Raw genomic sequence first — 13,017 nt, 5'->3', positions numbered from 1 at the left:
ACCTGGGATAAAAGTCGTATCACTTCTCTGTTGAATGATATACTCTGCAAAGATCTGCTTGTTGCACATTGCATGGCAGGTGGGCAGTTTTGGGCCGAAAAAGTACTCAGACACACTTAGTGGAGTAGAAACGAGGTGGCAGCTTTATTAATTTACAGGAGCAGGGTGCAGCATGGGGGGAGCTGACCTCTTGCAGTCAGCGGGCTGCTTGGGCCAATGGTTCCCAGTGGCCTTTCTTGCAACCAAGGCACATAGTCAGCAAGCAGCACCATCTGGGAGTCACTATGGTGGGGGGGGGGGCAGCAGCTGTTGGGTGCCAGTGGGCTCAAACCTCTGATTGGCAATGCTCTGCCATTGACACCGAGCCTGATAGGTCGCCCCTGCTGGAGCAGGCCTTGTTCAGCAGGTGTCCAACCTGTTAAGAAGGCCTCCCCATTCTAGACAGTCAGTGGACTGCCTGGCTCTCTGGTCCCAGAGACCTTCCTTGCTACCAAGGTGCACACTCGATCAGCAGGTAGCGTCCAACACCTTGGGACCTCCTCAGGAGGCAGCAGTTGTTGGCTGCTAGTGGGCATGAGCCTCTAGGTGGCAACCCTCAGCTACCCGGTACCACAAACTGCCAGGCTGTCCCTGCCAGGGCAGATCCTGCTTGGCATGTGGCTAGTCTCTTAAGGAGACTCACATCTGGGGCAGTCTGGTGTGCAGACATAGACTGCCCACCATAACAGTTCCACCCATGCCCAAACCACCATCTGTAACTAACAAGCCTAACTGCAACATGTAAGAAACTAATACAGAGAGGGCGTATTTCTGGCCAGCAGGAAAAGGTGGCCTGGCATGCAGTCGGCCCCTTAAATAGGGGGGCTTGCCTGGTATCCTTTTCCCTGCTCTCCCTGCCAGTTCAGGAGCTGGTCAGTCACACCTGGTGCCCTTGTCCGCCGGTGCCCTCACCCAGCTTCCAGAGGCTGGGCATCTCTTCTGGCCGTGTCCCACCGCATCTACAATGGGAACGCCTTAGATGTTGTGGCCATCCTTCTCAGCATATCATTTTGATCAAAGAAAAGAGTAAAAGATCAGTAGCTTCTTAAAGGCTAACAAAATTTGTGGTAGGGCTTGAGCTTTCTTGAGTCATTGCTCACTTCTTCTGACTGGTCAAATGAATTGGTCTTTTATTTAATTTAATTTATTACATTTCATTATGAGTCAGTGCTAGTTTCCATTGTCTCCAGGAGGGTGAAATATGCCTAGATATTCTGTAAGTGGTGCCTGTCAATATCCAGAAAGATTTAAAGTTGCACAGGCTGCCATCACTTCTGTTCACACTGTATCCTGGGTTTCTTAAATAAAAATGTAATGTGTTTGTCAGCCTTTTCATGTATGAGATAAAAAAATTGTACTAGTGTCAAAGAATCCACTGTACAAAGGCCTCTCAAGGACACATGGTTCTCTTTAGTGAGAGAGAGAACGAGAGAGGAGAGGATGTCTTACATTGGCATGCTTAATTTTGGGGATGTTGAACAGTTGGAGGCTTTCCATAACCTGCCTTGGCACTTTGTATATAGACTATGATATGCTTTCCAGGAAAGCTACTGCCAGGCTCTGAAATCAGTCTGAAGTCATAAATTAAGGATTTAATGTAAAAAGTAATTGGTTCCAAGGATTACTCAGTTCTTTGGAAGAATGTGCAGACCTCACAGCCACAGATTCTAAAATGAGAAACAGGACACTTATGTACAAGTAGGTGTGTAAAAAGAAGGGAGGGATTACAATTCAGTGGTGAAAAATATACTTTACTGATAGAAGGTCCAGAATTCAACCCTTGAAATTGCTGGTTAAATGGAGACTGGATAGCAGGACAGGCCTTGGTGACACCCAACAGATTAGATAGAACTGGACTATATGGACCATTGGTCTAACTTGGTTTAAGGCACTGTGTCATGCATCTAAGCTTCTGAATTAAACATAGCCCACAGTAGAAGATTTGAAATGAAAAATGCCATTTTAATTATGTCCTGTGTATTTCTCAGGTGTCCCCAATTCAAGTCAGAAATGAAACCTGTCAGTTGAGTTTGGCTTCTTCAGTTTTTCCTTCTGATGTTGGCACACAAAAATACAATTGCTGGCCTCATTCTGGTAGGGAATGCTTCTCCACAAGTTACACAGGTTCAGTGGGCACAGGCCAGATGTGCACAGACAATATGCAGCACAGAAATGGGTGAGGGTAGCACGGAATAATACATGAGATGATGCTTCTATGCATCACCCCAAAGGTCTTGCCTGGTCATCTAGAAGGACCCAATTCTACATGTTTGTTATATCATAGTAATGTTTTCTGGTGGAATTTAAACTGACAAGCAGGATAGCTGGACATTCATTGTGCCCTCCTCCAGTGACTTAGATCTTCTTAGATTAGTATAGAAAAGGAGAAGATCAGTGAAAGTTTAGTACTGAAGCAGCTTGTTGGTTGAGCAATGCATAATATAGGAGAAGTCACAATTACTTATCAAATGACAGAAGCCCTCCCCAAGATTTTGTTTAAAAACTGAGACCAAAATGGTCAGCATACAAAATTGCATAACAAATCATGGCAGAATTGTTTATATTGTCCAGTACATCTAGAAAAAAGATTGAACAATGAATTAAAATAGCCAAGGTCCATGCTGCCTTTCTCTAGGCCTTTCTCTATTTTTCAACAGAAAGCATGTACACAGCTATAAGTGGCAGAACTCACGTACATGGCAAATCATATGTATGTATCTATAGTGAACAGTAGTACCATCAGAATACTTTATTCTGCTGTGTTTGATTAAATTCTCAACTCGAAAACATCAGTTAGAAAGTTGGCTAATAATTTCCTCTAAATACCCATAATGCAACTCAACACATATGCAAGTGAGGCTTTGTATTAAAAATGCCCCCCAAAAGGCTCTTATAAAATACTCCATTAGCAAGACCTTGCCCATCTTCTGCACAAAAACAACTTCACTAGTAAGAGTACTGCTAGCAGAAATAAATGGTACAGCAAATAAATAGCGAACAGGGTGGTAATAGTATAAAACAGGATCCTATGTTTCATATTTATTTTTCAGTGGACATAAACTGAAAGTCGAAAGTCCATACATCATGACAAGATAAATTATGTATATTAAGGCTATGACAGAGACTGAAGTTGGTATATATTAACATTAAATGTAACATTTAATTAAAATCAATGTATACCAATAGAATAACTGCAGTCAAAAACAGATCTGCCAAAAAGCTTTGATGTTGACCCTAATCCATAATATATTTGTATAGTTTATAGAACACTCAAAAGCAATGTTTTGTTCTGCTCGAAATTTTGCTCATGGCATGAAACATGGCCTTCCAAACATGTCTGTACATCTTTCAAGCTGAAGTCTTGGTTCAGGGGTTCATAGTTCCTTTTCTCTGTGCAGTCCTATGTGGGATTTCAATGGTGTTAGACTGGAGTAACTTAACATAGGAATGTACTGTTAGTAATGCAATTATGCTGCTTTAGTATGAACGTGAATACTTAGTAAAGAAAAGGAACTAGAAGTCTACTGTTTAAATAAGTGAGGAAAGAAAACAGTACCATGGGCAAGACAAGAAGCAGAATAAGTGCATGAGGAAGATAATAGAATGGAAGCCCAATTCACATGAGCATTTTATATAAGGGAGGGCACTAGGAGTCAATTTTTCCTTCAATATATGTGTGCTTAACGGGATTGTGAATGGGCTTTTACATAGTAAAGGGGGTACTCACAAAGACGTGTGCAAAATTCTTAGGAAGATTTCATAATGACAGTCCTTTCCTTAGTCAAGAATACATTTTAATAACAAACCCATCTTCCCTTTCAGATATTGGATGTTTCAATTTGTGTTACCATGATTTCTCTCTTACCATTTTCCTAGGACAATGAGTTATTCACAGTCTAAATCTAGCATGGTTATGGTAATGCTGAGGTTGTTCAAAGTATTTCCCCTCCTAATTCTTCCCTTGTGTGACTGTTCTGTCTTTAATTTATTTCTATGTTGGGTGACCACTCAGTGTAAACTTTTCTTAATAATAATATAACAAGGAAACAGAACAACAATCTTGCATGTTACTTAGAAATGTACTGACAAGACCATTTAACTATGCACAATATTTCAGGGGAAAAGGCAGTTCCTGGACAATGGTAAATACATATGTGCTGTCAAGTTGCAACTGATTTATGTTGACCCCAGCAAGTGGCTTGGAGGAGGAGGAGGAGGAGGAGGAGGAGAGTTGGTTCTTATATGCTGCTTTTCTCTACCAGGAGTCTCAAAGCAGCTTACAATCGCCTTCCCTTTCCTCTCCCCACAACAGACACCCTGTGAGGTGGGTGAGGCTGAGAAAGTCTTGATATTACTGCTTTATCAGTGCTCTGTCAAGCCCAAGGTCACCCAGCTGGTTGCATGTGGGGGAACGTGGAATCAAACCCAGTTTGCCAGATTAGAAGTCTGCACTCCTAACCACTACACCAAGCTTCTCTCGGAAAAGCAGAAGTGGTTTGCCATTGCCTTCCTCTGCAGAGACTTCCTTGGTGGTCTCCCATTCCAATATTGATCCTGTTAAACTTCCAAGATCTGATGAGACTGGGCTATACCATGCCTCTCTCCTCCAACCAGGAGGATGTTACACATCAAAAATATTCTGGTGTATGAATGGCTGGATGGGAACATATTTCTCTAGGGAAAAGCAATTTTATAGTTAGAAAGTAAATTCCTAGGGGCTCAAATTTATCTTCTTCACACCTAATCCTAAGACTCAAAACACCTTCTGATCTTGCTTCCCTGCTGGCACACAAGTATAGATCCTGCCAATAAGAGGTCAGTCTGGTTGTCACATGGAACACTTTTTATTCCGTATGGCCTCTTCCACTTGTTGAGACTATTCTCCACACACTTGGATTAATTAAGATGGGCTGGTATTCTTATTTTTCCATTATGGGTACTTTTAATAAACATATACTGTTGCTTGTACAAGCTTTGGCACATTTGAGAAGCCTTCTTCAAATATATAAATATTCTACCTCATAAAAAACAGGAAAATGTATATACTGATCTTTAACCTCAGAATCCATATTGCATGAACTTGTTATGTTACGGGTCTCTATTCCGGGCAAATGGAGTAATGTTGGGATCATGTGATCTATATTAAACCTTATAAATCTGACTAGACATAATTATTGTGCCATGATGTTTCTACTATAGTTTGGCTGCCCAGTTAGCTAGTCTGAGAGAATGGAATATAATGGTGATCTTGGAAGATGATCAATGGAAGGGGGCACCCCTAAAGATCTTGGAGTACATTGCTACCAGTTGCTTCCAGCAACAGCTGAGATAATCCTGGAACAACATTTAAATGGATTGTTGTCTTACTTCAGCCAGTTTAGAATGTAGATGTTAGTTCCTCAGTTTCTATGTGAATCATTCAGGCGTTAAAGCTTTACCCTCCTTCAGAGAAGTATGACATACTATCAGTATGTATCTACATTGTGGTATTAGTGTGCATATCTAGTGAGCATGTATGCCTATTTGCTTGATTAAAAATTTGGTCTATATGGAGCAACAAAAACTTTCATAGAACACATAGAACACAAAAATAGTATTGTGATATATATTTTTTAATTTCAACATAATTTCAATTTGCCAGGTGCCCCCAGATGTCCCTCCAAAAGTTGGACAATCTGGTCATCTCATCTGTAGAGCTTGGATACATTGGTATCAGACGTTGATAATTAGTGACTGATTCGTTATCTGCTCTTTATAGTAATGAAAAATAACAGAGTTTGAATTATTTTTACTTCTGAAAATATACTTTAAACCCATACTTTGCTCTGATTTCCATTTGCTAATGGCAGGGAGTCCTCCCTGGAATGACTTAAATAGGGGTGGTCGATGGAAACAGAACTCCAGCTGGTATTTTTAATAAGAAGCATTTAAACATCGTACTCAATTTTCTTTTTAAATGGCATCAGAGCCTTAGCACTACAATGCTAGTTACACCTCAGCCATGCCCCCATCAGTCTTCTTTTACTAAATGACATCCGTGGGGCGAATAGGACTGGATGAGCGACCGCGCGTCCCGTTCATGCCGTTTTGCCCGCAAACCAAGGAGGGCACGTCAGCGAGAGCTAGCAAGAGACTTACCTGATCAGCAGGGCAACTTCCCAAAGATACAATCCCGAGACAGCTGCTCGCAGATATCTAATCCGTGCCATGGTACGCCGAGGTCTTCACCACCTCCTCCCAAGCGAACGCGCGCGAGTCATGAGGGAATCCAGAGGCGGAAGCTGTGGAGTGGAGAGCTCCCCTGGAAAGCGGCTGGAGCGGCGGCGAAGCTTTCAGTACCTTGGAGAGCTCCCCGACAACCTGTAAATCCAGCAAGGCGCGGAGGAAGACTTTGCCGGCGCTCGCTTAGCCGCCAGCGCCTGGGACTTCGGCCGTTCGAGGGCGGAGGGTGGCAACCAGCTCGCCAGGGTTTGTGCGGCGCATTTAAAGAGAGAGGCTAATCCCAGCGGGGAAGACCGGACCGTAGAGCAGCCAGCAAGGAGCGGCAACCAAGACCTACTTTCGGGCTTCTCTCGCGCCCGTCCTTCATCCTCCGGCCAGACGCCAGCTCGCCACATTCCTGAACGCTGGGAATGGCACAGCTTTGGAGGGGAGGGAGCGAGAAGGGGGCGGAGACGGAATCCAGGCCGTGGGCTTCCCGTAGCCAGTCAAGCAGGCAGGAGCCGCGCTGCCTTGCCGAAAGAGCAAGAAGACACGCCAAGTGGGCGACTGTGGGGGAAACGGGGCAGGGATTCGCCACATTGCGCGGGGGCAGGGAGCTCTCCCCAGGAAAGGCTTTCCACAAGCGAGGAGAAGAAGAGCATTCCCGAGAACGGGGACGGGGGGCGGGCATAGGTGAGCGGGTGGGGAGTGCAATCCTGTGCAGAGTTCTTCTAGTCACTGGCTTTAGACTGGAGGGACTCTTGGCAGGAATACACTGTAAGGACTTCCTCGTGGAGTTAGTGGGGAGATGCAGCAAAGTCTTGCTCTCTTTCCCAAGTCCTCCTCCTCCTCCTCCTTTCAAGACCTGTCCCCTTTGTGAAACTGTGGGATTGAAATAGCTGGAGGGACAAACGCCTTCCCCTGCTGTGAGCTGTCCCACAGGGACCATGATGATGAAGATTGGATCCAGCAACAGTGCTGTGAAGCAATAGGAGATACGGGTGTTTGTGTGAGAGAAAACACCAGGAAACAAATGCCATGAGAGTAGGGATTGTAAGGGGCCGTCACTGAGTGGATCTAGATTTCAGCAAGAATGGGAATAGAATACCAAATACCTAGGACGGGGAGGGGGGAGTAAGAGAGAGAGAGTATGTACGTACGTACGTACGTACGTACGTACATACGTACGTACGTACGTACGTACGTACGTATGTATGTATGTATGTATGTATGTAGTCACTTCCCTTGATCTCCATATGCTTTGACAAAACAACTGAATAATCTGGTTTGGAAACCGTCAAAATGTGTGCAGTTAGTTTCTATGTTTCATAACCTATCAAATGCTAAAATGGACATGCAGGTACAAATGATCTGGCCCCTTTTCCTATGCTGTATGTTTTAAACATTTGCCCATTTGGTGGTGGTGGTGGTGGTGGTGGCAGTGGGGAATCAGAATGAACAGAACAGAAACATATCATGAGTTGAAGGGCTGTGACTCAGTGGTAGAGCACATGCTTGGCGAGGAGAGTGCCTCAGCTCAATATCGGGCATGTCCCGTAAAAAAAAAAATCAGGAAGGAGATGATACGAAAGATCTTTTCCTGAGACCCTAGAGAGCCACTTCCAGTCTGAGTAGAGAGTAAAGACTTTGATGGACCAATGGTTTGATTCAGGTTAAGGCAGTTTTGTGTTCATATGTTCATGTGATACTGACAGAAATTCATCTCAATAAATTACCTATTTTGCTATTTTAGCCATGTACACATTTTTAAAGGCGCATAAATTTAAAATCATAATGATTGAAGTAGAACTATTTTGAGAATAGGTTTTGGTAAACATACATTGTATTAAAGGTGAGAGGAAAGGCAGGAGACTCTTCATGTCTGAGTATTGTTATGTTAAAAACAAGCCTTTGCAAAAATATTTGCATGCACGATGCTTGCTTACTGATTTGTACATTTTCACAACTAATTTATCTTGCTTTCCTCAGGGATCTAGGCAAATGCATTTTTCCCCCTTTTCATTGTATTAATTAAAAGTACTATCAGGAGATTTCAAGAATAATTAAGCTATATTTCTCATTTATAAATTCATGCTTTATGTATCCATTATTCATCAGGGTAACAATCTCACCAAGGATATCATCTGTTAAGTAGAAATTTCTTTCATCGTTGACATCATTAGAGACATATTGTGCATCAGAATAACAACACAATTATTCAGTGTGTTTAAATCACACAGTGCAAATGTGCCAGCTTGGTGTAGTAGTTGTTGTTGTTGTTATGTGCGAAGTCGTGTCCGACCCATCGCGACCCCATGGACAATGATCCTCCAGGCCTTCCTGTCCTCTACCATTCCCCGGAGTCCATTTAAGTTTGCACCTACTGCTTCAGTGACTCCATCCATCCACCTCATTCTCTGTCGTCCCCTTCTTCTTTTGCCCTCGATCGCTCCCAGCATTAGGCTCTTCTCCAGGGAGTCCTTCCTTCTCATGAGGTGGCCAAAATATTTGAGTTTCATCTTCAGGATCTGGCCTTCTAAAGAGCAGTCAGGGCTGATCTCCTCTAGGACTGACCGGTTTGTTCGCCTTGCAGTCCAAGGGACTCGCAAGAGTCTTCTCCAGCACCAGAGTTCAAAAGCCTCAATTCTTTGACGCTCGGCCTTCCTTATGGTCCAACTTTCACAGCCATACATTGCAACTGGGTGTAGTAGTTAGGAGTGTGTATTTATAATCTGGTGAGCCGGGTTTGAATCCACGCTCCCCACATGCAGACAGCTTGGGCTTGTCACAGCACTGAGAAAACTGCTCTGACCCAGCAGTAATATCAGATCTCTCTCAGCCTCACCTACCTCACAGGGTGCCTGTTGTGGGGAGAGGAAAGGAAAGGTGAATGTAAGCCGCTTTGAGACTTCTTTGGGTAGAACCAACTCTTCTTCTTCTTCTTCTTCTTCTTCTTCTTCTTCTTCTTCTTCTTCTTCTTCTTCTTCTTCTTCTTCTTCTTCTTCTTCTTCTTCTTCTTCTTTGCAGACTGTCAGATTACAATCTGGGAGACCCACGTTCAAATCCCCCTCTAACATGGAAGCTTGCTAGATGATGCTGGGCCACATTATCCCAGACTAGCCCACTTGTTTCATGCTTTCCCCACACTATGTAAGCTGTACACATATTTCTTTAGGGCGTGGTCAAACTAAAATCAAGGTGGACTTCAATAGAGGGAGACAAAAGTACAATTTAAGTCCATATAATTTAAAAATATTTCAATTTGCTAGATTGTGACCTTATTTGTATGTATAACCTGCTCTACAAGTACAAGCCAAAACTGGCAAATGATTAAATAAATGTACAGAAGTATTCCTGTAGCTAGGAAGTGCTGGGTTTCATGATGCTGAGCAATTAGTTTTACATGCCCAGGTAGGCTATACACTTACATTTCTTCTTCAGACTATCTAAGTGGACAGTTATTATTTAACCATTCAAAATAGTCTTTAGGTTGGATTAATGTGCAATTTCTAACCCAAATTCGAAGTCAAACAGAAACCACCATAATTATGTTAACAAGAATATCAGACATTTAAATTTTTTCATTTCCCTAAAGCAAAATTTATCTTTGAGCAATAAACAAGTTCAGGGTTCTGGTACTTACCTTCAAGGCCATCCATGGCTTGGGCCCCACATATCGAAGGGACCACTTGTCTCCTTATGCCCCTCACAATTTTGAATCTGCTGGTGGTCTTTGGCCCTCAGGAGGCATGCCTGGCCTCAACCAAGGCCAGGGCCTTATTGGTCCTGGCACTGACCTGGTGGATTTATTTATTTATTTTCATATTTATATACTGCCGCACTTCATTAAGACTTGCAGCAGTTTATAATAAAACAATAAAAACAGTCAAATCCCCTAAAACCCCTTAAAAGTATACAATAAACATTGACATTAACATTAAAAGATGGTGATGCAGAGTTCTAACCCCCCCCCCCAACTTCTCCCACTGTCCGGATGGGGCCAAGAACTCTCTTTCATTGGGAGCGAGGGTCTTGATCTAACTGATGTTAAGGAATGAGCTCCCAGAAGAGCTGAGGGCCATGACAGAGCTTTCATAGTTCCACATTGCCTGCAAGACGAAGCTCTTACACCAGGCATTTGGTTGAGGCTGACCTAAGGAAGATCTGAGTCCCTCCCTTAGAGGCCCTCCAGATGTCTGACCATTTAGGAAGGTGACCTCTCCCAAGATCAGCGTACAATGTGCACTGAGTCTGGATTGGTGGGTTGGGAGGGACTGCTGCTAAGACTGGTATCTATAGTGTTATTCTGTGTTATGCGTTTTATTGTAAACAGCCATGAGCCAACTTGGCCCAGGAATGGCAGTTAATAAATATAAACAAACAAACAAATAAATGTTGGAGTTGATTTCTTTGCCCTAATTTGCTGCCTAATGCAATAGGTAACCCCATAAGTACTTCCAAGCCACTATATAAGCCACTCACAAGCTGGCTGTATTTCAACCTTAAATTTCTTTGATATTCAGTATTTCAAGTTCATTGGTATCAGTGGTGTATTACTCTAGCATTTTAGCCTTACACTAGTGTAGGTATTATAAGCTGTTAGTGTTAGATTATGGAATTAGGAAGCAAGCCAAATTCAAAGTGAAGTTAAATTATGTATACATAAAGTTTTACTCAGCTCTAAGACCGGCATGTCAACATTTTTTGGCTATCATTCATTTAATACATGAAATTATAGATAAATTTGCTTTGGAGACAGACCCCTAACAGCAATCTAACCAAGTGAAGAGAACAGGCACATTAGATTAGCTGCCTGCTTTGTACATTTCTCCATCGGCCTAACAGAAAGAAGCAGCCCTTGGAGATCTTACATACATCTCAGTTTAATCGGAAATATAACTTTATCTGGTGTGCCTCAGAACATTCTGCACCTTTATTGTTTACACACTTTCCCAAGCACTTGTCAAAATAATTTACAGGAACCACAAATAATTCTTTGTGGCAATGGATGGTAAACATTATAGATGGAAGATAAGGCCATGTTGGCATTATTTGCAAAAAGTAGTAAATGATGAAATGTCTTGAAAATAAAGTCATTTAAAACAAAGAAGCCTCCACAATTACTGTACATACATTTATTCGGTGTCTTTGGATTCTAACTCTATCTGAAATTCCAATTATTTTTACAACATGGAAACTGTTTTGTGGATTTCTGACATTAAGATTATGATGCTTCATGCATGGAACTGAACAGATCTGAAAAGAAAGGGATGGTGGAGTTCCTGGGCAGCCAGCATCTCTTGCAATGGTTAGCACAATATCATAGGCTGCAAAAATTGTAGGTAAAGCTCAAAAGGCATATTAACATGATTGAAAAATGAAATGAAGCAACAAGGTTTCATCTGGTTCAATGTACTTTTATATTTTGTGTAAATGAAATACTGTCGGGGACCCGCTTGCTAACTGAAAAAACAGGGTGCCCCTTTGAAGAAAACGTCACGCCAGGCCTGGTGAACGATACAACAGGAACAAGCTTTATTTCAGCAACGTGGAGTCCGCTGGTATGGAGTAAGAGCTTCCACTGAACTCCAGGTGGAAGCTCCCTTTTATACAAAACCCACCTCCTTAGGCTGTATTGCCCCACCCAGTACTTGCGGAGGGAACATGCTGATACAATCATGACTCATGCACATATGCGAGGTTTTCCGGGGTTCCTGATGGCCCATTTTCCTGGAACAAAGGGCCATCTCCGGGCCCTTGTCAAAAGGTGGAGGGGGACATTGAGGTTCTTTAGCGGCCATTGCCACCTCAACGATCGGGTGGGGCGCCCAGCTGCCGGCTTGCCTATGATCACCATGCCCTACCTCCGTGATCGCGGGCGCCTCTGATGGCGGGGTTCGGTCCGGTTCCCAAGCCACCAAGGACCGAACCACGACAAATACCTCATCCTGAATTCTCCCCCTTCTGGAATGATAGAAACAACTACCATGTTGCTAAATTGTTGTTTCCCTACATGAGAAAGTGAAATTTGTACTCTCTTAATGGCAGAGATTATTCTTTGAGAAATAAATTACTGAGTTAAATTTCCATTATCCTAGCCCTATAAACTATGATTTAATAGTGTGTTCCAAAGAATTACTAAATCCATATTTTAGAGCTTGTTTTTAAAGCAAGGAATGTTTTAGTCATGTTAATTAATGAAACTTTCTTTCTACTCAAGATTCTGCAGGATATAACGCATTCAAGTGTGTAAACCCAAAGTCTTTGACATATTGTTAAATATACATCTCTAAAGAAAATGTTCTTGGTCATTAATACAACCTCAGATTTCAAGAAGCAGGAAACTGAAAGGAGCAATAGCAATAATTGTTCTAAATTCAGGTCCCTAGTACTGTGATCCTGAAAGTAATTAGGGATGCAATACAGGACATTTACTTAACTTCTGTGTGTGCAGAGGAGCAAAATGTATGCAGTAATCTTCAAAATATGCATTTTATGCAACATACAAATAGTGGTTAATATCAGAGTAAGCAATATATGTTATGAAACTGAGTCCAGGATTGCGGTATTTATCTAATCCTAAAACATTCACAAATATCACAATCAGGTAGGATTCTAACAATGCAATCTGAGAACATTTTCCTGGGACTGAACCCCATTAAGGAAACTTCAGAGGGATTCAGAATAGGCCTGTTTAAGATTACACTGTATAAGTACAACAATTGAACTAGGCCCATATTGGACAAAGCTGCCACATCAGACAGTAACTCTTGCCAC

General features: G+C 42.4%; 1 protein-coding gene across 2 annotated transcripts in view; it reads right to left on the bottom strand.

Moving 5' to 3' along the window:
* Nucleotides 1-6,769, bottom strand: part of GLRA3 (glycine receptor alpha 3) — a 79,428-nt gene extending 72,659 nt beyond the window's left edge. For both annotated transcript variants that reach the window (XM_077302442.1, XM_077302443.1), the window contains exon 1: nt 6,178-6,769. In XM_077302442.1, coding sequence (XP_077158557.1) covers nt 6,178-6,248 — 71 coding nt within the window. In that variant the 5' untranslated portion in view covers nt 6,249-6,769. The remainder of the gene's footprint in view (nt 1-6,177) is intronic.
* Nucleotides 6,770-13,017: the final 6,248 nt, after the last annotated feature.

The sequence above is a fragment of the Paroedura picta genome, chromosome 10 (genome assembly GCF_049243985.1).
Source record: "Paroedura picta isolate Pp20150507F chromosome 10, Ppicta_v3.0, whole genome shotgun sequence".
Taxonomy (NCBI): Eukaryota; Metazoa; Chordata; class Lepidosauria; order Squamata; family Gekkonidae; genus Paroedura; species Paroedura picta.
Note: the sequence above shows the minus strand (reverse complement) of the source record. Positions and strands in the feature narration are given on the sequence as shown.